Below are 25,776 nucleotides of genomic sequence, written 5' to 3' on the forward strand. Positions count from 1 at the left end.
GAACCATCCCGTCACCAACTAGAGAACAGTTCTGAGCTACCATCTACCTCATTGGAGACCCTCGGACTATCTTTCATCAGACCTCACCTTGCACAAAGTGTTATTCCTTTTAACCTGTATCTGTACACTGTGGACGGCTCGATTGTAATCACGTATAGCCTTTCTGCTGACTGGATAGCACGCAACAAAAAAGCTTTTCATCATACCTCGGTATATGTGGCAATAAACTCAGCAAAAAATGAAAAATTACAAATGTTATCTTGCAATATTTAATATAATAAAGATTAAAAATGGTAAAATTGATAATAATCATGCACTCATTTTAAGGCCTGTTAAGTTAAAGAGGGGAAAGCAAGATGGGTGAACACAGTAGTTTTATTAAGAAGGCAGACAAAAATACTGGAGAAACTCAGCGGGTGAGGCAGCATCTATGGAGCGAAGGAAATAGGCAACGTTTCGGCCCGAAACGTTGCCTATTTCCTTCGCTCCATAGATGCTGCCTCACCCGCTGAGTTTCTCCAGCATTTTTGTCTACCTTCGATTTTCCAGCATCTGCAGTTCCTTCTTAAACAAGTTTTATTAAGAATGTGGGGTCTCAGCCGAGCCAGGCTTGTCCCCGACTGATGCAAAGAAAACCAGGATTAGTTGATGCTAGATACAAAATGCTGGAGAAACTCAGTGCGTGAGGCAGCATCTATGGAGAAGGAATTGGGGATGTTTCGGGTCGAGGCCCTTCTTCAGACTGGATGATCATTGAGCTCAAGGGCACAGGGAAACCATACAACAAGGCCTCGAGAATTATACAAATTGATCTCTCTACATCATCTCTCATTTCCGTTATCCCTAACCAGGCTGAAGAAGGGTCTCCACCCGAAACGTCACCCATTCCTTTTCTCCAGCGATGCTGCCAGTCCCACTGAGTTACTCCAGCTTTTTGTGTCCATCTACAATTATACGAAATATGGATTTCAAAAATTAAAGGGCTTATACTTTCTCCAGTCATCAAAACACTTCACTAATTACAAAGGGCACAGAATGCCTTGCTCCCACATCCATCTCTAACGACGGCCTGCAAATCTCAGAGAGCTTCCTCCTCAGAGGTATCATCTTTCAGACAAAACATAAAACTATCCTCTCAAGTGGATGTTAACGATCCGTTGGCGATGCTTACAGAGTGCAGGAGTTGCTCATTGTTTCCTGACAAAAATCCTGACCTTCAATTATCACCCAAGAAAGGTCCAATGCACCCAGCCAATTAGTTGGTTGTGGGAGTTTGCAGTGTTGAAGTTAGCTCCTGCAATCCCCTAATTGTCTACTGTCATAATTAAACCAGTATGAAAAGTGTTACAGATTCTCGAGTGAAATATAAAACACGAGAAAATAGGAAAGGAGCAGAATCTTTGGACCATCACACCTGCCCTACCATTCAATATGTTCATAGCCGATCTCTGCTTAGATAAATCAATATTCATGTCGCTGGGTTGTAAGCTGCCCAAGAGGAATATGACATCCTGTTCTTCCAATTTGCGTTTGGCCTCACTTTGTCAGTGGAGGAGGCCCAGGACAGAAAGGTCAGTATGAGAATGGGAAAGGGGATTAAAGTGTTTGACAACCAGGAGATCACGTAGGCCGAGGTGGACTGGGCGAAGATGCATAAGAAGGAACTGCAGGTGCTGGCTATGCATCGAAGATGGACATAAAATGCTGGAGTAACTCAGCGGGACAGGCAGAATTTCTCTGGAGGGAAGGAACAGGTGACGTTTCGGGTCGAGACCCTTCTTCAGACTCAATCTTCTGGTCTGTAGTGTCCCAGCTTTGTCCGACGCCGTGAAATGGGAGCTCAACAGGGGGCGCTCCGGAGCAGAGTTATGGGGACCTTGGTCGACCACTGTCAGCCGTCAGCTCTGTGCCAGACAGCACCCAATGACTCATCCATGCTCTCTCACCGAGCTGTCAGACACATTCAAATGGGGACGTCAGTCACCTCAGCTGGAATGCAAATCCCACATTTTTTTTTCCTTTTCGTGTCCTGCGTCAAACAAAGGAATCTACATTTTCGTCCAAAGTTAACCTCCCACGATAACAAACAGAAAGACCGTGGCTGTGGACATTGCAAATTAAATTCTGGAGCATGTGCAGGAATTTAACTGCAATTGGTTACAGAGGGGCCTATTGAACAGATATTTATTGTGCACATCCTTAATGAGATTAGTGACTAGTGTGGGTGGTTATTGCTTCTTGCACATGCTCTGAAAATGGCTTTAACATAGCTTCTGTCTTGCAGCAAAATTAAATAAAAGATATCACAGCGAGAAATATTTGATTGTGAACATATTGTCGCATGCAGTGTAAGGCATGACTCGATAAAATCAAACATACATTCCCAGAACTCAGTATTCGCTCAGCATGTTAGACTGTTTTTCTTGCAGAAAATATATTTAGTCAATTATTTACAGCAATTTGGTGGCAGGAACCCAATGAAGCGGGGAGGGGGGGCGTTGGTGTTCAAGATATATTACAGCATTTATGATCGAACAATGCTGCAGAAATGAATCATTTAGACTGATTCTATGATTTCCTAGACCCAGGTCGGTTATCTGAGCAGGTATGGGACAAACGCCTCCGAGATTTTCCCCTTCCTCGTGCCAGCAGAATTTATTTCCTCTTTCTCTCGCCTCTTACAGGAGATTAAATGATTGTTGAGTTGGGGGGGGGGGGGGGGGGGGTGAGAGGAAATGCAGCCAAGAGTATCAGTGAAAAAAAAACAAATGCTGGTCTGAAGAAGGGTCTCACATGGGAGTTTGTGTATATATATATATATATATACACACACACTGGACTATTTTTCTCATTTATTATATTGTTTACAGTGTATTCTGTTCACATATTCTGTTGTGTGCTGCAAGTAAGAATTTCATTGTTCTATCTGGGACATATGACGAGAAAACACTCGTGACCCAAAACGTCACCTATTCCTTTTCTCCACAGATGCTGCCTGACCCGCTGGGTCACTCCAGCATTTTTTGTCTGTCTTGGGTCTAAACCGGCATCTGGAGTTCCTCCGTACACAAATGCTGCTCTTTCCCCATTCTCCATCTATTTACAAACCGGCCCCTCCAGTTTTACAGCTCACCTGCTATTTGCATCCTGGATTTCCAAACTCTGCTCAGCTTTCCGTATTAAGCATAAAAAGGCAGCAGAAAGCCTCACACTGCAGGGTGCAATTCCCAAGCAAACAAAAACAGCAGCTCTGGCATTACTACTGTGGTTCCAAATAGTGCCCAAGAGAAAACAAGCTCAAGTCTTGTGACTCGTCCTGATACCAGAACCCACTCCTGTACACAAGGTACTTTTTGTGTCTATTTTTATCTCCTTGTCGGATATTTTGGAGATAGGTCTGGAGGGATATGAGCCAAACGCAGGCAGGAGGGACTAGGGTAACTGTGAGAGAGACACACAAAATGCTGGAGTAACTCAGCGGGACAGGCAGCATCACTGGGAGAGAAGGGTCTCGACCCGAAACGTCACCCATTCCTTCTCTCCCAGAGATGCTGCCTGTCCCGCTGAGTTACTCCAGCATTTTGCGTCTATCTTCGATTTAATCTGCAGTTCCTTCAAGGGTCTCGACCCGAAACGTCACCCATTCCTTCTCTCCCAGAGATGCTGCCTGTCCCGCTGAGTTACTCCAGCATTTTGTGTCTATCTTCGATTTAATCTGCAGCTCCTTCCTACACATGGCGTATCTGGGACATGTTGGCCAGTGTGGGCAAGTTGGGCCGAAGGGCATGTTTCCGCACTGCATCACTCTCTGTCGCTCTTTTATTGGGTTTGATCTTCAATTTTATCCTCTCCGGCTAAGTATTATGTGATCTTACCCACACTACCGAGAAAGAACATAGTGTCCGCGATGGATGGGTAGGTATGTATTTCTGAAAGCTTTAAAATTAAACTAAGCTTTGAATGGGAGCAGTGGTTTTGACCTGAAACTTCACCCATTCCTTTTCTCCAGTGATGCTGCCTGGTCCGCTGAGTTACTCCATCCAAGCTTTCTATCATATTGCTTCAGTTGTTTAGTTTGGTTTAGAGATACAGCGCGGTACAGGCCATTCGGCCCACCGAGTCCGAGCCGACCAGTGATCCCCACACACTTACACTATCCTACACACACTAGGGACAATTTACAATTTTACCAAGCCAATTAACCTACGAACCGGTATGTCTTTGGGAGTGTGGGAGGAAACCGGAGCTCCTGGAGAAAACCCACATGGTCACGGGGAGAATGTACAAACTCCGTACAGACAGCACCCATAGTCAGGATCGAATCCGGGTCTCTGGCGCCGTGAGGCTGCAACTCTACCACTGTGCCACCGTGCTGCTTCAGGTTTTCTTTTAAACATGGACAACGATGGAAGACAAGGCATGAAGCAAGTTAAGCTTGTCACTTAAGCCATTTCCTGTGATGCATAGCAAAGGGTTAAGCCTTTGCTATGACCTGTATCACCAGTTGCAGCCTTGCTGCAGATCATGGGAACCCTCAATCAACCTCAAAGCAGGCTACATGCCATGGCCGACAGAACAGCATACGGGCCCACAAGCCCAGAGACAACAGTAAAGATTTCCAATGGTCATGGGCCATTACAGGCAGCTTTGAATCCATTACCCAGGCAATTCTAGTCAGAGAATGGCATTATTTCACTTAACAGAACATATTTTGTATACGGGTTAGAGAGAAAGTCATACAGCATGGAAACATGCCCTTTGTCATAGAGTGATTCAGCGTGGAAACATGCCCTTTTTCATAGAGTGATTTAGCGTGGAAACATGCCCTTCAGCCCAACGCCCATTCCGTCCAAATGCCCCATCTGAACTGCGTTTGACCCATATCCCTCTAAATCTATTCTATCCATGTACCTGTCCAAATGTTTCCTAAACGTTGTGATAGCACCTGCCTCAACTACCTCCTCATATACCTACTATACTTTGTATACAAAAGTTACCCCTCAGGTTCGTCTTAAATGTTTCCCTCCTCACCTTAAACCTATGTACTCTGGTTCTCAATTCCTTGACTCTGGGCAGGAGACTCTATGCATTTACCTGATCTGTTCCTCTCATGACTTGGTACACCTCTGTACGATCACCCCTCATCCTCCTGCGTTCCAAGGAAAAGAGTCATAGCCTGCTCAACCTCTCACTATAGCTCAGACCTTTCAGTCCTGGCAACCTTCTCTGCACCCTTTCCAGCTTGACAACATCTTTCCGCAAACATGCTGACCAAAACTGAACATAATGCTCTAAATGTGGCCTTGCCAACGTCTTATATAACTGCTGCATGACCTCCCAACCTATACTCTGATGAAGGCCTATGTGCCAAAAAGCCCTTTTGACCACCCTATCTACTACCTGCGACACCACTTTCAAGGAGAATTAAGGATCCTCAATGTCTAGGTCATGCTCTATTTTCGCTACTGCCATCAGGCAGGAGGTACAGAAGCTTGAAATCATGCCCCACCAGGTTAAAGAACGGCTAATAAACGTCAGAATCCTACGGTGTCAACGGAACACTAGAGACCATGGACAATTCTAATTGTATTTTGCATTAATGTTATTTTCCACTATCTTCCAAAAATCGTGTAATTTCTGTATACAATTATGTATAATAATTTAATCTATGTGGCCGTGAAGCTGCTACAAGCAAAATTGTCCTGTCACTGAACTTGTACTCAAATGCCAGAGGGCAGAATAGTTTTACCAGCATTGTGGCGTTACAGTTCACGAGAAAAAGTCTCATATCTGCAATGAGGTAGGTTGGAAGATCAGGGCTACACCTTAGTTTATGGGAGGACTGTTGGCTCAGCACATTAATCTCATCACAAAGGTGGTGCATCTCTACTTCCTTAGAAGCTTAAAGAGATTCTGCACCGCACCAAATATTCAAACTTCTACAGGTGCACTGTGGAAAGATTCCAGCCGCGATAGACACTGTAAAGCAGCGGCTCTACTGCTGCACTGCTGTGTCACACTAACTCTTCAAAGGAGGTTTATCGAATGCCAGTCCCGGTGATAAATCTCATGATAGGAACTAACACATGAGTTTTTAAAGCATAATTTCCTGATCAAATTGTTTCTTTTCAATGAGGCTACATTGCACATGTAGGAGGACTAGCCTGTAGCTAACCTCCCTAGCTTTCCCAATACCTTTTTATCAGGAAAAGACTGGGGACTCAGACCAAATGAACACATCTTTCCAAGATAGACACAAAATGCTGGAGTAAACTCAGCGGGACAGGCAGCATCTCTGGAGAGAAGGACTGGAGCTGGTTTAGGCACCATGAACAGGCTCCTTTTGTACAGAAAGGCCTAATGATCCTGAACGACACCTCCTTCATCGCCACTCATTCAAGCATAATTAAATTTAAAATCCAAGATATAAGAGTGACTGCTTTGCAAAAACAAATTCCAGAATGCCAAAGAAACAGCAGATAATATTTATTGATCTACGGCATAGATTAATCTTTCCTGATTACAGTCAGGCAAAGCAGGCTTGCCCCTGCTCAGAAGGCCCCACGAGGTTTGAGCAGAACTGCTATTTGGTACCGAGTCTGCAGATTGCTTCAGCCACTTGCCATCCATCACAGATGACACTTGCATCATTTTACATGTTTTGAAGCCACAAGCTGTGCGATTTTAACCAATTGCGACCTCGTAGAAACAGCTGTTCCCTTGACAACCGTGGTTGTGTGGGAGGGGATTATAACTTTTCATTTTACGGCGACGATTTGGATTACAATTGTCAAGCAGGGCTGCAGATTCAAGATGGTCGTTGACTTTTATTTTCTGAAGCAGTTAAATTAATTTGTCCTTTAATTTCCACATTAATTTGTGTGCCAGTCTACTTGGTATTCATATCATAAGTTCATCAGCTTCAACTTGTCCTTCATAGAGCAAAGGAGTCACAAAACTAGACAGCACTGCAGCAGGCTCTTCAAGCCAACCAAGGTGGCATACTGCGCATGACCCCTTTGCCCGCATTTGGCCCGTATCCCTCTCAAATCTTCCTATCCATATACCTGTCCAAATGCCTTTTTTAAATGCTGGCCTGGATGATTAGCTACTTTGCCCTCATTCTACTGTATCAAAAACGACTGCCAAAATATTGCTTCATCTGTTGATGAAAAGAAAATGTGCCCTCCAGAGTTTGCACTCACCAGAGTCAAATCATTGCTGTAAATTAATTTCTACCCATAGTGAGCAGCACAATTCAGATTGCCAGGTGGTTGGGAACAATAAGTGTCTGAACAGCAGCGAGGATAATTGTATTGCACAAAACTAATCGTGAATGTGGATACGTTTCTGCACATTGGGCTGTCATTAGCTCAGCAGTTCCCCACCTGGTAAGAACTATCTTTTTACATTTTGACTGAGATGAGGAAACATTTTTTCACCCAGAGAGTTGTGAATCTGTGGAATTCTCTGCCACAGAAGGCGGTGGAGGCCAATTCATTGGATGTTTTCAAGAGAGTGAGATTTAGCTCTTAGAGCTAAAGGAATCAAGGGATATGGGGGAAAAGCAGGAATGGGGTACTGATTTTAGATCAGCCATGATCATGTTGTATGGTGGTGCTGGCTCGAAGGGCCGATGGGCCTACCCCATGCACCTATTTTTCTATGTTTCTATGTTACATTCGTAAAACAACACTGCACAGTAGACAGTTATATAGACCATCCACTTTAAAGCTGATTGAAAGACCAAATCACCCACTTTCCTCCCCGTCTCCCCGTAATTGTGTAAACGCTTTCTTTTCAAGTGTTCATCCAATTCTCTCATGAACATTGCCATCAAATCGTCTTCCACCCTCTCTTTCAGCTGTCTTACTGAGAATAAATATATTCTAAATCTGTGGCCTGTTGCTCTTGAACAATAATGTATATTAACAAATGAAAACCCTGCATAATTCGCATTGCATGGGTTATGTTGTTCCTGTTATGCACCAATTTGTTCACTCTCTTCTCTCAAGGGGATGGATGGTGCATGGCTGCCTCAGGTTTCCAAGGGAAATGGGGAACAATCTCGACTGTGCTCGTTCTTTACGCAATGGGGCACATTGTGGGCGCAAGGGAATGCCCATGAAGATGGAGAGATACAGTCCCATAAGGTAGACGCTAATTTTGAGCCAATTGGTGTGAATTGAAGGGGCTTTAGACTGCACTTTGTCCACATTTCTCAGCTACATCTTGCAGATAAGACACAAAAAAAGCTGGAGTAACTCAGCGGGTCAGGCAGAATCTCTGGAGAAAAAGAATAGATGACATTTCAGGTCGGGACCCTTCTTCAGGCTACGTCGTTCAGAACCAGGTTAGCTAAGCGGTGGCGACTACGCCACTTAGAGATTGGCACTGGAGTGCCACAAGGTTTCATGGGCGCTGGGGAGATGTTAGGAACCCAAATGTTTACTACTGCTGGGTCGATCTAATGCTGGGGCAGGACACAGTGGCGCAGCGGTAGAGATGCAGCCTTACAGCGCCAGAGACCCGGGTTGCTACGGATGCTGTCTGTACGGAGTTTGTACGTCCCCCCCGGGACCCCGTGGGTTTTCTCCGGGTGCTTCGGTTTCATCCCACACTCCAACGATGTACAGGTTTTGTAGGTTAATCGGCTTTGATAAAAATATAAATTGTCTCTACTGTGTAGGATAGTGCTTGTGTGTCTAGGGTGATCGCTGGTCTGCGCGGACTCGGTGGGCTGAAAAGCCTGTTTCCTCGCTGTTCCTCTTAAGGCTAAAGGACACACACTGGGTTGGTAATGGATGTTGGCCTCATGTCTCAGCATTTCATCTCCTCAGAAAGCAAAGCACATTTATTCTGCATGGCACCCTCCATGTGCTCAGGCTATCTAAACACTTCACACACAATGAGTTACCTCTGACTGCATTTGTTGTTATTCAAGCAGGGATAATTAACACACTGCACTCAGATCGCATTTGCAAGTGTTGATTGAGCAAGGAGTGTGGGTCAAAAGCAAAACAGGATAACTCCCCCGCTCCGCCATGTATTTTTATTCTACGTGAAATGTTTTAGACTTTGGACTATAGAGATGCAGCGTGGAAACAGGCCCTTCGGCCCACCAAGTCCACACTGACCAGTGATCACCCCGTACACTAGCACGAGGGACAATTTACAATTTTACCAAAGTTAATTAACCGAGGAACCTGCACGTCTTTGGAGTGTGGGGGGAATCCAGAGCGCCTGGAAAACTGACACGGTCACGGGGAGATCGTACAAACTCCATACTGACAGTACCCATAGTCGAAATCGAACCCAGGTCTCTGGCGCTGTTAGGAAGCAACTCTACCACTGCGTCACTGTGCCGCCCAGTTATGGGATTTTTACAATAATTCACATATTTTATATTTATTCCAAAGGTAAAGCATGGTTAAATTTATCACTCTGAAGATGTTAAGAGTCAGCGCTGTTGTGAAGGACTGGTTGAGGTCAACTGATTTATACCAAACAAAACGCCACTCTGCTGTTCAGAGTCAGAGCAATGACCTTAAAATATACAGGCACTCCCCGACTTACGCAAGGTTACCTTTCATGAACCCGCACTCAAGTCAGATCTTAGTAAGTCGGAATCACCACCTTTCGCCCTTGGGGCACTTTCTGTGGCGCCTGGCCTTCTGGGTAAGCACAGCCGCCATTGCTGGCTTGTTTCTGATATAAACTTGAGTGAACGTACATAGTGTTCTGGAGATTGCACTTGGGACTGAGTGCAGAATTGTTTACGCGTGCAAATTTACGGAATATTAAGCCAGGGAGTGAATGCAATGATGGAGATTTGGCTATCGGAGTACCTCTTTAATGGACAACCATTGCGATGATATTTACTTTAGTTTAGTTTAGAGAGTGTGGAACCAGGCCCTTTAGCCCACCAAGTCTGCGCCGACCAGCGATCACTATTAACACTATCATACACGCACCTAACCAATTAAGCTACAAACCAGTACGTCTTTGGAGTGTGGGAGGAAACCGAAGATCTCAGAGAAAACCCACGCGGGTCACGGGGAGAACGTACAAACTCCGTACAGACAGCACCCATAGTCATGATCTCTGGGTCTCTGGCGCCGCAAGCGCTGTAAGGCAGCAACTCTACTGCTGCGCCACCGTGCCACCCTTGTTGCCAGGACTCGAGGGTCTGAGCTACAGGTTGAGTGGGCTGGGACTCTATTCCTTGCAGTGCAGGAGGATGAGGGGTGATCTTATAGAGGTGTACATAATCACGAGAGGAATAAATCAGGTAGTCTCTTGACAGGGGAGTGGAATCGAGGACCAGAGGACATAGGTTTGAGGTGAAGGGGAAAAGATTTAATAGGAATCTGAGGGGTAACATTTTTTACACAAATGGTGGTGGGTGTATGGAACGAGCTGCCAGTGGAAGTAGTTGAGGCAGGGACCATCCCAACTTTTACGAAACAGTTGGACAGGTGCATGGAGAGGACATGTTTGGAGGGATATGGGCCAAACGCAGGCAGGTGGGACTAGTGCAGCTGGGACATGATGGCCAGAGTGGGCAAGTTGGGCCTGTTTCCACACTGTATCCCTCTGTGACTCTAACTAGTGCAAGGTAAGAGACCAGTAACAAATGTCAGTGCCTGCCCCCAACATAACCCATTATCCCCACTGAGTACAAACGTAAGGCACTTGAATTGTCCTGATTGAATCCCATGAGGTATGCACCAATATCTGTCAACAGTTTTTCATCAGGAAAGCACATTGTTTGCAAGACCATATCTGAGGCTAGTGCAAGGTAAGAGACCAGTAACAAATGTCAGTGCCTGCCCCCAACATAACCCATTATCCCCACTGAGTACAAACATAAGGCACTTGAATTGTCCTGATTGAATCCCATGAGGTATGCACCAATATCTGTCAACAGATTTTCATCAGGAAAGCGCATTGTTTGCAAGGCCATATCTGAGGCTTGTTTGTATAATGTACCAAAGTGACATTCACCATTTAGAGTCTGTACATGGAACCGACGGGACGAAATTAGCACTGGAGCGAAAGCGACAACTGGAAAATCTCTGGAAGTAAAATCAACCGTAACCCTTCCCCCAACATCTACAAAGATCTGATATCCCGAGATGACTCGACAAATCCCCAAAACATTTCATATGTTGGCTGGAACAAGTTTGAGTTCCTAATGATGATTCCACTGTCTGCTCGCCTCATTATTCTGATGAGTTTGAAAAAAGTAATTACCATTTTAGGAATCTGAGAAAAGTAATTACCAGTTTAGAATTTTAGCGCAGGGGTGATGAGGTAATGCTGCAGCTGATTATTAGTTTCAAAGCACCACGTTCCCTCAGGGTCTACAAAGAACACAGAGCATGTCTGTTCCATTTGAGTATTTCACAACTGTTATATGACAGGGCGGCACTGTGGCGCAGCGGTAAAGTTGCCTCTGAAGTTGCTGCCTTACGGCGGCAGAAGGTTCAATCCCGACTACGGGTGCTTGCACAGAGTTTGTACGTTCTCCCCGTGACCTGCATGGGTTTTCTCCGAGATCTTTGGTTTCCTCCCACACTCCAAAGACATGCAGGTTTGTAGGTTAATTGCCTTGGTATAAATCTAAATTGTCCCTAGTGTTTGTGGGATAATGTTAATGTGCGGGGATCATTGGTCGGTGCGGACTCGGTGGGCCGAAGGGCCCGTTTCCGTGCTGCATCTCTAAATTAAACTAAGACAGGTTCCTGCAACACACAGCAACAACCCAGCAGTGGACTATACAGCGATATCTCGAATTGACTTGTGTATGAATTGAATTGGCTTTGTTCGGCAACTTGAGCGCCCTGGAGAGGAAAAGACTACAAAAAGTAGTAAACACTGCCCAGTCCATCATCGGCTCTGACCTTCCTTCCATCGAGGGGATTTATCGCAGTGGCTGCCTAAAAAAGGCTGGCAGTATCATCAAAGACCCACACCATCCTGGCCACACACTCATCATCCTGCTACCTTCAGGTAGAAGGTACAGGAACCTGAAGACTGCAATGACCAGGTTCAGGAATAGCTACTTCCCCACAGCCATCAGGCGATTAAACTTGGCTCGGACAAAACTCTGATCATTAATAACCCATTATCTGTTATTTGCACTTTATCAGTTTATTTATTCATGTGTGTATATATTTATATAATGGTATATGAACACACTGATCTGTTTTGTAGTAAATGCCTACTATGTTCTGTGTGCTGAAGCAAAGCAAGAATTTCATTGTCCTATCAGGGACACATGACAATAAACTCACTTGAACTTGAACGATGGGATATTGCTATTCACCAAAGATGACTGGTGTGTAATGTGTGTTAACAGACTGAATGGTTTTTTTTTTTAAAGAGGTTCCACAAAACCAGCATCTGATGGTTACAATGTACAAACTACACTTGTAATTTGAAATAAATTGTTTAGTTTAGTTTGGAGATACAGCATGTAAACAGGCCCTTCGGCCTTCCTGGTCCATGCTGACCATTGATCATACTAGTTCAATGTTATCCCATTTTCGCATCCACTCCCTGTTCATTCGGGCAAATTTTACAGAGGCCTATTAACGTAGAAGCGTGCACGCCTTGGGATGTGGGAGGAAACCGGAGCACCTGGAGGAAACCCACATGGTCACAGGGAGAATGTGCAAACTCCACACAGACAGTACGCGAGGTTTTGGATCGAACCCGGGCCTTTGGCGATGTGAGGCAGCAACTCTACCAGCTGTGCCACCTTGCAGCCTTATCAAAGCTATTCAAATAACACTGCTCTCCTCACCACTGTAGGGGACTGGAAGGGCAATGTGATGGGAACACTATCATTTCCAGGACAAAAAACTACCCGTCTCATCAAATGGGAAGGAGAATCAAAAAATAACTGGAAGTGTGAAATGAAAGTGGAAAATACTGGAGATATTTAACAGGTCAGGCAGCATCTGTGGAAAGGGAAACAAGATTTGGGTTGATGGTCTTTCCATAGACGATGCTGAAAGTCGTAGTGTCATAGAGTTATTCAGCGTGGAAACAGGCCCTTCGGCCCTTACCCACACCGACCAAAAGGCCCCATCTACACAAGTCCCACCTGTCTGCGTTTGGCCCACATCCCTCTAAACCTATTCTAACCATGTACCTGTCTAAATGTTTATTAAATGTCGCAATGGTTCATGCCTCAACTACCTCCTCCAGCAGCTCGTTCAATACACTCACCCACTTTGTGTGAAAAAGTTACCCCTCAGGTTCTTATTAAACCTGTCCCCTCTCACCTTAAACCTATGTCCTCTGGGTCTTGATTTCCCTACTCTGGGCGAGAGACTCTGTGCATTTACCCGATCAATTCCTCTCATGATTTTGTACACCTCTATAAGATCGCCCCTCATCCTCCTGTGATCCAAGCAATAGAGTCCTAACCTACTCAACCTCTCCCTTTAGCTCAGTGCCTTGAGACCTGGCAACATCCTCGTAAATCTTATGTGCACCCTTTTCACTAGAGTATCGAGGATTTCCTGGTTTATCAAAATGGCTGATCAAAAAATCATCTGGACAGATACATGGATAGGAAAGGTTTGAAGGGATATGTCAAATGTGGGCAAATGGGCCTAGCGTAGATGAGTATCCTGGTCAGCATGGATGAGTTGGGCCAAAGGGTCTGTTTCCTTGCTGTATGACTCCATGTCTTCTGTTCCTATTCTACTTCTTCTTATCGTGTCCACATCATAAGATCAGAAATTGTTCAGCCAGAGCTGAACACACTTCTCGGCATCTGCATACAATTGCGTCTTGCGCTTCGTGTGCGTGGTGGTGGAAAGATTGGTGGAAATGTGAACGTTCTTTCTTTGACCGTCCTATTCTAGTAATCCTGCTCCTATGTCTTTTGGTCTTATGTTTCCCTGCCCCTTCCACCTACATCCCCCTTTCGGGCTTTACATTTCACCCTCTTCTCCTTTATCTGACACCCTTTTGTCTCCTTTTTCAATACTAAGGGATGGTACATGGGTAAAGGAGAAGAATTAAGGCGGCATTAGAATTGCTGCCTTACAGCTCCAGAGACCCGAGTTCGATCCTGACTACAGGTGCTGTCTGTAAGGAGTTTGTACGTTCTCCCCATGACCTTGCATGGGTTTTCTCCAGGATCTTGTGTTTCCTCCCACACTCCAAAGACGTACATGTTTGTAGATTAATTGGGTTGGGTAATTGTAAATTGTCCCTAGTGTGTGTAGGATAGTGTTAGTGTGCGGGGATCGCTGGTCGGCGCAGACTCGGTGGGCCGAAGGGCCTGTTTCTGCACTGCATAACTAAATCCACTGTGGCTGAACATTCAAATTCATTGCCTCGTGAATTTTTCATTCACGTTGTGTGATTGCTCTTTCTTTCTATCTCGCTCTGTCATCACAACATCAACAATCTGTACACTGTGTTCCGAGCAGTACATTTTATTACTGATGCAAACCAGCTTTAATTAGAGCAAATGCATTAATGCTGCAGGCTTCATCGCCACGGGAACAACCTCCAGGGAGAACCATCACCAAGTAGGCTGACAAGTTCAAGGAGAAGTCAACAATAACTCCCTGAAGCCTGCAGGGAATGGGCAAGTCGGTGACATCACCAATTTCCCCAGGGATAAATTCTGACATTTATTCTTACCAGCAACAGACAAAGTCAAAGCATATCTGGGAACTGGGTAAAACCAGCATGCCAAGCAACATTTGTGATCCCATTTATTACCCTCCCACTCTTTCCCCTCCCCTCTTGATCAGTAAGAGCATCAAAGGGTACGGGGAGAAGGCAGGAGAATGGTGTTGAGAGGGGAAAATAGATCAGCTAGGATCGAATGGTAGAGCAGGCACGATGGGTTGAATGTCTTATGGTCATCTATCCCCTTCCACCTATATCCCTCCACCTGGCTTTACATATCACTCCTCTTCTTCCTTATCTGACACCCTTTTGTCTCCTTTTCATCTCTAACCATCTCTGCGCCCATCTGCCAATTAAACCTCTCCCACCTGTATCCACCTATCTCTTGCCAGACTCTGTCATCCACCCCCCCACCAACCTGTCGTTTCCAGCTGACTCACCCCTACCACAATCAACCAAAAGAAGGCACTAACCCAAAACATCACCTGTCCATTTCCTCCACAGATGTTATCTGATCCGCTGAGTTCCTCCAACACTCTGTCCAATGCCAGGCAAGCAGTTTAGTTTAGTTTAGTTTAGAGATACAGCGCGGAAAGAGGCCCTTTGGCCCACCGAGTCCGTGCCGACCAGCGATCCCCAAACACTGGCATTTTCCTACACGCACTAAGGACAAATTACAGTTTTACTGAAACAACTTAAGCTAGAAACCTGTGTGTCTTTAGAATATGGGAGGAAACTGGAGAAAACCGACGCAAGTCATGAGGAGGACGTACAAATCCGTACAGACAGCACTCGCAGTCAGGATCGAACCCGGGTCTCTGGCGCTGTAAGGCAGCAACTCTACTGCTACACCGCCTTGCCGTATTTAGATACAAGTTATAGAAGGAAAAGACGTTCCTGGATGACTGATTGTGGTCATATAGTAAGAGCAGATGGAATGACAGTACTTTTCTATTGCTTTCTCCTTAGCATTGCCAAGAACTAGTGTTTTCCGCATAAAAAACACCAATTTATCAGGAACTTTGCCCTAGAACAGCGTGTACTTCCTGATTCCACTCCAGATCAGCTGGCACCCTGACCGAAATAATGCTTTTGGGCGCAGAGAGGAAAGCAAAGGAGACTCGAGTAGTTTAGATTAGTTTAGAGATACAGCATGGAAACAGGCCCTGAAGCCCACGCTGACCAGTTCACCCTCGTTATCCCACTACACGCCCAGGTGACTGCACGGATGAAATGGGAATAAGAAAGAAAGAAATCATACTAGTGGAACTTTGGTCAAACCTACAAGGTTACGTAGCCTGGGATTCACTGCACAGGAGCAATGAATAAAGAAATATTTAAAGTCCAACACTCACCATATTGACAGCATCTTGATCGAAAGGGTTGTATTCCACATTTTGAGGATAATGGGCTAACACTTTAGACTTGAAGGTTCTTCTCAATGGACTCTGATCAAAGTTTTCTCCTATGAGGTGAAAAGAGATGGCAAATTATTCAGTACTCACCAGGAAGTTGCCCAGATTGTGGACAGTTCCCACTAAAATACAGTAAACAACAGCAAAGATTCACCAACTCACCTCCCGCAGCCAAAAAAGCTTGCAAAGGTATTTTAAGAACATTATATTTTGAAGTTCTTCCACTTTGACTTCAAACAAGAAGGCATGATCCAGTTGATAGGCCAACTCCTAGCCTGCTTGCAGGCCACGGCCAATGCACCAACCACGTAGCTGTGGCACAGGTTAGAACATTGCACACCAACCCCTCACTTCAAGTTGGGTCCCTTCACCATTAGACAGTGAGCTCACGGCACAGGAAGTGAGCTCTTAGCGCAGGAAGTGAGCTCATTTCCTGGCACATGGGACTGAGGTTCTGGTCGGGCCTCCGTCTTGTGAAAAAGGACCACCAAGTTTTATCAGGTAGACATCAGGGCTGGTGGGTGATTACCATCGCGAAAGGTTGCACAGCGAGTTATTTTCTCTGGACTGATGGGGTGGGTCCTTAACCTAATTAATGGGTTTGGTAGTTGTGATCAGATGAGACTGCAACTTGGGCCACAGGTAAATTAAAAAAATCAGGCAACTACTTCTGAAGAGCATGTTTTCTTGATCAGAATATTGAACTCGCTACCTCATATATTACCTGAGGTGAAAAAAATGTGTCCATCTAAAGGAAAGCTTGATAAACCTAAGAGGGCACAAATGACAGTGGGGTAAAATGGGTACAATGGCCCATTTCTGTGGCATGAAACTATTCATAAGGTGGTTTCAGGTCAGCTGTCATCGAGCAACGTTTCATCGACAGGCATCGGCTTTGCCCGCTGTTGTATTGCTGCTACTGGCCTCACGGTATGTAGGGCCAGGAGGAAGAGGGAAAGGGTAAATAATGGCCGACTGGAATCCTGGACATTGCCCTGTACTGAACACACATCCAACTGGTTTGTTTGGCGAGATGTTTACACAGCAGTTAAGTCAATGACTGAACAACGCATTTTGGAAGCACAGTGGTGCACAGTGGAACTGCTGACTGACAGCTCCAGCCACACAGGTTCAATCCTGGACGTGGCTGTACGTGTGGAGTGTAACTCTTCTCCATGTGAGGGTGTGGGCTTTCTCCTGGATGCTGCCGTTTCCTCCAACATCCAAAAGATGGGTGGAAACACGGAACTGCAGATGCTGCTTTACACAAAGTGCTGGAGTAACTAAGCTTTCCTGGAGAACACAGGTAGGTGACTTTTCGGGTCGGAACTCTTCTTCAGACTGAAGAAGGTGTGTGGGTTGACAGGTAAACACTGTAGATTGCCCGCAATGTAATAGATAGTTGGTGTGAGAATCAGGGAAAGGCGTTAATGTGAGACTAAGTGAGTAGTGGAGAAAATACGTGGTGGAATGGATTGACATCATTGTTCGGAGAACGAGCATCGACTTGATGGGCCAAATGGCCTCCGTCAATGCGAAGAGAAAGTATGACACAATAGATGGATGGTTGAGAACCCTACATTGGGATCACCAGCATGATGGAGTGGGTGGAACCAACTTGTTATTAACATTAGTCATTGGAAACAAATTGAATCGAACAGTGATCATAACAAATGAAAAGACTAGAGAACGCTTGAAAGAATTTTTCAATGGAAATTAAAAGCCGGCAGATGTTGGAAACCCGAATTCAAATAACAAAAATGTTGGCAACACACTGCATGTCTGGCAGCATCTGTGGAAAGAGAAACAGGGTTAATGTTTTGGGCTAAAGCCCCTTTGTTGGAATGAAAGCATCCGATGATAGGTCTTTGTCCTTAGACATTAACTGCAGTTTTCTCTCCACAGATGCTGCCAGACCTGCCGTGCGTTTCCTGCACTTTGGGTAAGAATTTTGTCACAAGTTCAATCATGATTCTCACTCGGTTCAAAACTCTCGCAAATATTTGGGGTTGCAATTAACTGTTGACAGGTCCAGTCTAATTTGTTTGAGTTAAGATGCGTAGGGAGTTGACATCCTTCTCGACCGTTGGGTGTGAAGCATCTGTTATTAGCTGGTCTTGAAGCGAGTCCATCGGATCCAATCACTGCTTCAGCATCGGGTGATACACATTTAAAACCACGGAGAATAATGCAGATAAGGAGAGCAGAAAGAAGAGTCCCATCACCATCACGAACACCACCACCACCACCACCACCGCCACCACCACCACCACCAAACAAGACATTAATGTCCACCCCACAGTGACAAGAACTGTGCATGGATAAAATGCAGGCAAGCTCTACTCTAGTGTGGAAGGGGGAGGAGAGGCTACAGATGTCACGAGACAGGTCGACTAATCAACTTGCATCCCGATAATTCCCACAATCCCCCGTTCAACCAGGCGTGACATGCGAAGAGGGCGACAGCAGAATCTCCAAAGTTTTGCAGAAGTAGATTGAGCCGCATTTGGAAAGGAAGCAGAAAGTGGAGAGATTGAGCCGTTTTCCACTCTTTACCTGAGGCTTTGTTTGGACATGGAGTTTCTTGGCTCCTGCCATACCGTGTTGCTTCTACCCACTGGCATAGCGCTATACAACACAAATAAAGAGACAAGACTGGGTGTCAGGGTGAACTCAAAACAAAAAAAAACAGTTTGTGACAAGTGCCAACGAACATGTCCCTGTAAACAAAGGTGCCAGCTGAGAACGTACAAACACCGTACAGACAGCACCCGTAGTCAGGATCAAACCCGGGTCTCTGGCGCTGTAAGGCAGCAACTCTTCATGTCTTTCCCCATGCCACCCTGTGGGTGGGTGAAGGGGAAAAAAGGTTGTTAATTTTTTATCCACATCCTTCCTCAAGGCTTCGGATCCCTTAACGTTGATGACAAAAACACATTGGAGTTGCCTAGGGCACAATTCTGCCAGTCTACTGCAAGCAGCCTCAACTCAATGGGTGAATGCATTTAAATTAAGTTTGGTTGCAATGCCTCCCGTTACATAGCACATTTATTTCCAGAAACAAACTACAAAATGACTCATATATAGAGACACATGGTGCTGAGGTCACTCAGCGGGTCTGGCAGCATCTCTGGAGAAAAAGGAATGGGTGACTTTTTCAAGTTGGGGCCATACTTCAGACTGTCACTGCTGCTTTGTCTGAAGAAGGGTCTTGACCCAAAACGTTACCCATCATTTTTCTCCAGAGATGCTGCCTGACCCGCTGAGTTACTCCAGCCAACTGTCCTGTATTAACCAGGACATCCCATATATTGGGCTAAATTGGTTTGTCCCATACGGGATCACCCTTGTCCCGTATTTGACTACTACTACTCGGGTCGAGGGGACTGTCGGGACGGAGCGCCGCGTCCGGCCCCGATCTCACCCGTCCCGAAGTGGTGCAGCCCATGGAGTGCAGCAGCAGCGTCTCGCCCGTGGCCCCGTCGGTCGGCAGCCCGGCCAGCTGTCTGACCTTCGGACCTTCGCTTACCGCCGACACCACCACCTTCTTATGGCCAATCAACGGTTCATGAGTTGGATGGGGTGCTGGACTTTGAGCGCGACGTCGCGCGCAAAGTCCGGTGCTCGGGCAAAAACTCCTCAGCTGGCCCGCCGGCTGGGCTTTGTGTGTGCAGTCCAGCACCCGGGCCAACACATCATTCACCCAGCCACGGCCGAGTCGGTCAACGAATTGCCGTCAGGAATTTGTCCTGTATTTTGACCTTTTGTCGCTTATTTTGGAGTGAGAAAGTTGGCAATCTTACTCCAGCACCTTGTGTCTATCTTTGGTATGAACCAGCATCTGCACTTCATTGTTTCCACATTCTATATGAAATGACTCAGCTCCTCCTACCCTCTTATAATGATAGGCTTTCAAGATGCACATCTTTCAAGATCACTGCAGTTTGTAGTTTTGATGCTCTCCCACCTGATATCCCTTTGCCTTACTGTGCTGGCTAAAAGTTCACCTGCACCTTAAGGTCTAGGAGGCACCAGATGTCCAATTGTACATGCAATATTTTGCACTGAACTATTAACCAAACCGATTACATTGGAAGTATGCTCAAAACAACAGCACATGTAAATCACCTTCTGTACTGACATTGGTCACAGAGATATTTTCAACAAACTGATCTCAACAACACTTTCAGTTTATTGTGCAACATCATTTGCACATCGTAACTTGCAAAATTACATCGCAGGGAATATTTCCCATTACAGCGTAACCATTTCACAACAGACAATGGAGATTATCATAATAGAACCATTACATATTGTTTGTGCAAGCACGACAAAATTATTGCCTGCCTGCAGCAACATGCAATCCCAGGATCGATTGTCTAAACATTATGTCAAAGTTTGTTTTCCCCCAAAAGCAAAAGAATATCTGAAAGACAAAAAGAAATTGTTAAAAATACCCTGGAGTTCAGGCAGCATCTGTGGAAAGAGAAAGAGTTGCTATTTCAGACGCTGATCTGACATCTAAATTGTCATCATAAGCAGATGCATTTGATCCATTAAAACAAATCTGGATCCCATCCGAGATCAATAGACAGGCCCTGGGAGATCAGTTGGAAAAACCAGATGCACCCGCTTACAATGAGAAATGTCATGTGCCAAAATGTTTCTTGCCATTTCTTTCCCCACAGATGCTGGCTGGCCTTCTGAATATTTCCAGTGTGGTCACTTGTCATGTCAATTAGCTTGTTGAACTCTGAGGCCATTAATAGAGCACTGGAATCACTCAGAAAACTATATCTTTACTTAAATTACTTTAGAGCGAGGAAACAGACCCTTCGGCCCACTGAGTCTGCATTGACAGGCCAACTCTAATATTATCCCACACAATAGGGACAACTTACAATTAACCTACAAACCTGTATGTCTTTGGAGTATGATTGGAAACCCGAACACCCAGAGAAAACCCACGCAGTCACAGGGAGAACGTACAAACTTCGCGCAGACAGCTCCCGTAGTCCCAGTGTTCCGCCCTACATCACTCACACATCCTATCTCTTTCCATTAGCAAATTATATATAATCAGGAAATTAATTAAGTTATAGTCATATGGCATGGAAACAGGCCATTCGGCCCTACTTGCCCATGCCAACCAACTTGTCCAGTCTAAACTAGAACCACCTTTCTGCTTTTGGCCCATATCCCAATCTACCCTATCTACCTGTCTAAATGTTTCTTAACCCTAATGATTTTGTTATTTCTACCTCTCTGCGCCTTCCTGCCCCCCTACACCCTCTCCTCTACTTTAGGCATCAGCTTGGCATGGTGAATTCGCTATTTAAAGTTACTCGGAACTATTTACTAATTTCACTGCTCGATGGTCATAAGCCTTCTTTTGGAAATTAAAATTTCCAAAACCTCTCGTATTTAAAACCTCTCAGACATGTCTGGCAGCACCGTCGAACAAAAAAAACAACAGCTTCATTGCAAAAGTCTCCTTGAACCCACAAACGAGCAACGTTAACAGATTGGTGATGAATGTGTTCTGGGGGTGTGTCTGGTTTTGCAGGCGGCGTCTGCTTCGCTCTTTAAAGCTGCCACAAACAAACTGAAGAACGGTCTCGACCCAAAACGACACGCATTCCATCTCTCCAGAGATGCTACCTGTCCCGCCGAGTCACTCGAGGATTTGGTGCCTATCTTCGGTGTAAACCGGCAACGGCAGTTCCTTGCTACACATCACACAGTACTGGACCTACAGTATGCACGACATTCCTCCACATTTTCCAACCTTTGGACATTTTCTTATTTCGCGGTCAGGTGCGTTTCAAAAGAGCTTGAACATACTTTTAAACTTAAGGGCCTGTCCCACTTTCACGACCTTTTTTACTCGTGAAGATTTTTCACCAGGCTAGTAAAACGCCCCGACCTACTTGAAGCCACGAGTACCTACGACTAGCATCACAACCTTCCTACGACCTACCTACGGCCTCTTACGACCCCCTACGACCTCGTGACGACCAGGCTGCGATTAAGAGCCAAGGGCAAACTCGGCAGAGGTCGTGAAAGTGGGACAGGCCCTTTACTCAGTAGTCGATGGCAAGTTGAGCGAGTGGAATAAATAGAAGAACCTAGTACAAGTTCCCGACATCAACTTGCCATTTTGTCACCTGGACAAAAAGGGCTGACAGGGAAACAGGTCCGTCGCGTTCTGGGGTCAGGGAGGGATGGTGGGATGGGGGAGGTGGTGCAGGTGCACTGCAGGACCCGTTGCAACAAGGGAATGGAGGGCACACCAAGTTCGAGGCTCCCTTACCCTTTGCGGAAAGGATTGCTTGTTAAATTTTCAGGAAGACACACCGAAGAATGGAATTAACTTGGAAAAGCCTTTCAAACGCGGCAGACAGCTTTAGACCATGCTGCAGGACTGGGCGAAGGGCCTGGCTTTTATCCTGCATTTAAGCAATCCTTCACCAAAGAAAATAGTTTCTTTGTACGTGGCCTCCAGGTCCCCTTTGTCGCTTTAAATTACCCTCAACCTTCCAAAACCCAAGGTCAAGCACTATCCAGCAGACGGCTTAACATCCAGTCCAGTACCACTCTTCTTTCAAATCGAGCTACGTCTCAAATCTCTGAGCTGGATTAACGGAGCAGCAATATCAGGGCGTAGAAAGAGAGGGAAAACATTCAAAAACTAAACACACCAAATGCTGCCATTGGTAAAGTAGATAAGCCTAAAGCAAAACCCACTATAATTTAATTACTTCTGAAATGATTGGGTGCTATAATCCCATAATACGGTAAGCCTTAAAGGCAGCGTATTGGGAAAAAAGATTTTTTTCTTCCAAACTTCAAAGCAGTTTAAGCGGCAAATAGCAACGTTTGGCAATCTAATATTAAGCGGTGTTACAGCGAGGGCTCCAGAACACAGACATCAAAGTGGACAGGAGAAAATACAGCTTGCCAGAGATGAAAATTCAATGTTTGACATTGATGGATTTAATGATGTTGCAGAATATTTAATGAGCAGTGAAACTCAAATGTTTACAAAATGAAAGAGGTCACTTTGCACCAGTCAGTAATTATGCATCTTCCACATTAGCATATCTTGACTCCCTGCTGGTAAATTGAATAACCATGACGTATATTCCGAAGATAGACACAAAAAGCTGGAGTAACTCAGCGGGACAGGCAGCATAATTGGAGACGAGGAATGGGTGACGTTTGGGGTCGAGACCCTTTCTTCCCCAGTCAGACCCCAGTCTGAAGAAAGGTCTCGACCTGAAACGCCACCCACTCCTTCTCTCCAGAGATGCTGCCTATCCCGCTGCGTTACTCCAGCATTTTGTGTCTATCTTCGGTGTAAACCAGCATCTGCAGTTCCTTCCTACACAGCAACTTCAACATGGTAAAACATCCCAAATTGTTCACGGATGAGTTAGTAATGTTTAAGGAAATGAAGGATCGATCCAGGGAGTATCTAGTAATGAGAGCCACATGGGAACAAATTGACATTTGGCTGTGGTGACACTATAAAAGCTACCATGACTTCACCTCCTCCTGTCCTGCTTCCTGTAAGGTTCTCAACCCTTTTTGGTAGTTTCTCTGTCCCCACTGCACCTAATTTTCAAGCCTAGGCTTTCTGAAATGTCTTCCTGCTTCTGGAAGCACAGCCACTCTCTAAGTTGTCGTAACCTTTGTGCACTGTTAACCATAAACGTTATTTATGACCATTCTGTGTGACAAGCAGTACAGATTTGGCCTGGTGATCTCAGTCTATTCCGGACCAGCACAGCACCGATTTAGTACGGTGATATCAGCATCCACTATACCAGTACCACAATGATTTGGTATTGTTGTCAGCTACTTTCAATTACTTGCCTTGCCCTCCATTCCTAACTCCCAACTTTCATTAATAATATCAACAAGCATTCCTCCGATTCTTCTGTCATGGCACGGTGTCAGTGTGGCACAGCGGTATTGCTGCCTTACAGCGCCAGAGACCGGGGTTCCTCCCACACTCCAAAGACGTACAGGTTTGTAAAATAATTGGCTTGGAAATATATCCGGGTATCGCTGGTCAGCACAGACTCATGGGCCGAAGGGTGCTGCATCTGTAAACTAAACTAAATCACCGGGCCTACTTCCTCCAGAATTTTCTGCCTCATTTATCTTTTCAGTTTAGTTTTGTTTATTGCCACGTGCATCAAGGTACAGCGGAAAGACTATACATGATTACTATCAAGCTGTCCACAGTGTACAGGATAAAGGGAGTAACATTTAGTGCAAGATAAAGTCCAGTAAAGTTTGATTAAAGATAGTCTGAGGGTCTCCAATGAGGTAAATGATAGCTCAGGTCAGCCCTCTAGTAGGTGGTAGATGCCAGCTGGGAAGAAACTGTCCCTGAATCTGGATGTTTGTGTTCTCACACTTCTGTATCTCTTGCCTGATGGGAGAGGGGAGAAGACCCTTCTTCGACTCGAGACGTCACCTATTCCTTTCCTCCAGACATGCTGCCTGAACCACTGAGTTACTCCAGATTTCTGTGTCTGCAGGGTGAACCAGTATCTGCAGTTCTTTCCTATACACTTTGGTACATGTCTTTTATTGTTCAATGCAAGTACATTACTGCTGGAGTTAAGGGTCTTGAGTTACAAATCTGTTGGGGACAGATCTATTACTGTATTTTTAAAAAAGCACACAAAGTGCTGGAGTAACTCAGCAGGTCAGGCAGCATCTCTAGAGAACATGGATAGGTGACGTTTCGGGTCAAGACCCTTCTTCAGACCATTCACGACCTGAAAAGTAAGCATGCAGGTACAGCAGGCAGTGAAGAAAGTGAATGACATGTTGGCCTTCAGAACAAGAGGAGTCGAGTATAGGAGCAAAGAGGTCCTTCTGCAGTTGTACAGGGCCCTAGTGAGACCACACCTGGAGTATTGTGTGCAGTTTTGGTCTCCAAATTTGAGGAAGGACATTTTTGCTATTGAGGGAGTGCAGCATAGGTGCACAAGGTTAATTCCTGGGATGGCGCGACTGTCATATGTTGATAGAATGGAGCGACTGGGCTTGTATACTCTGGAATTTAGGATGAAAGGGGGTCTTATTGAAACATATAAGATTATTAATGGTTTGGACACGCTAGAGCCAGGAAACATGTTCCCGATGTTGGGGGAGTCCAGATCCAGGGGCTACAGTTTAGAATGGAGATGAGGAAATACTTTTTCACACTGGGAGTTGTGAGTCTGTGGAATTCTATGCCTCAGTGGATGCCGGTTCTCCGGATGCTTTCAGGAGAGAGTTAGATAGGGCTCTTAAAGATAGTCAAGGGATATGAGGAGAAGGCAGGAACGGGGTACTGATTGTGGATGATCAGCCATGATCACATTGAATGGCGGTGCTGGCTCAAAGGGCAAAATGGCCTACTCCTGCACCTATTGTCTATCCATGTTCTGCAGAGATGCTGCCTGAATAGCTGATTTACTCCAACACATTGTGCCCTTTTGTGTAATAACCAGCATCCAGCAGTTCCTTGTTTCTACACTGTGGCACATCAATGTACAGTACCGGCTGAGAAAGGCCCTCAATGTACAACGCTGGGGTCAAGTCAGTCACTCTATCACAGGTCAGTCACCAACTAATATTGGGATACATCACTGGTGGGTAACAGGTCAGACACTGTATAACAGTACCGCTGGGC

The 25,776-nt window shown here is 45.4% G+C and overlaps 1 protein-coding gene across 4 annotated transcripts in view; it reads right to left on the reverse strand.

Moving 5' to 3' along the window:
* The window catches only part of dennd5b (DENN domain containing 5B), a 173,048-nt gene that overhangs the window by 75,224 nt on the left and 72,048 nt on the right, over nt 1-25,776 (reverse strand). For 2 of the 4 annotated variants that reach the window (XM_033037716.1, XM_033037714.1), the window contains exons 2-3: nt 18,636-18,707; nt 16,020-16,129 (exon numbers count right to left, since the gene is read on the reverse strand). In XM_033037716.1, the coding sequence (XP_032893607.1) occupies nt 16,020-16,129; nt 18,636-18,707 (182 nt within the window). The remainder of the gene's footprint in view (nt 1-16,019; nt 16,130-18,635; nt 18,708-25,776) is intronic. The other 2 variants (XM_033037717.1, XM_033037715.1) reach the window with 1 other exon arrangement.

This window comes from Amblyraja radiata, chromosome 19 (assembly GCF_010909765.2).
Source record: "Amblyraja radiata isolate CabotCenter1 chromosome 19, sAmbRad1.1.pri, whole genome shotgun sequence".
Lineage (NCBI taxonomy): Eukaryota > Metazoa > Chordata > Chondrichthyes > Rajiformes > Rajidae > Amblyraja > Amblyraja radiata.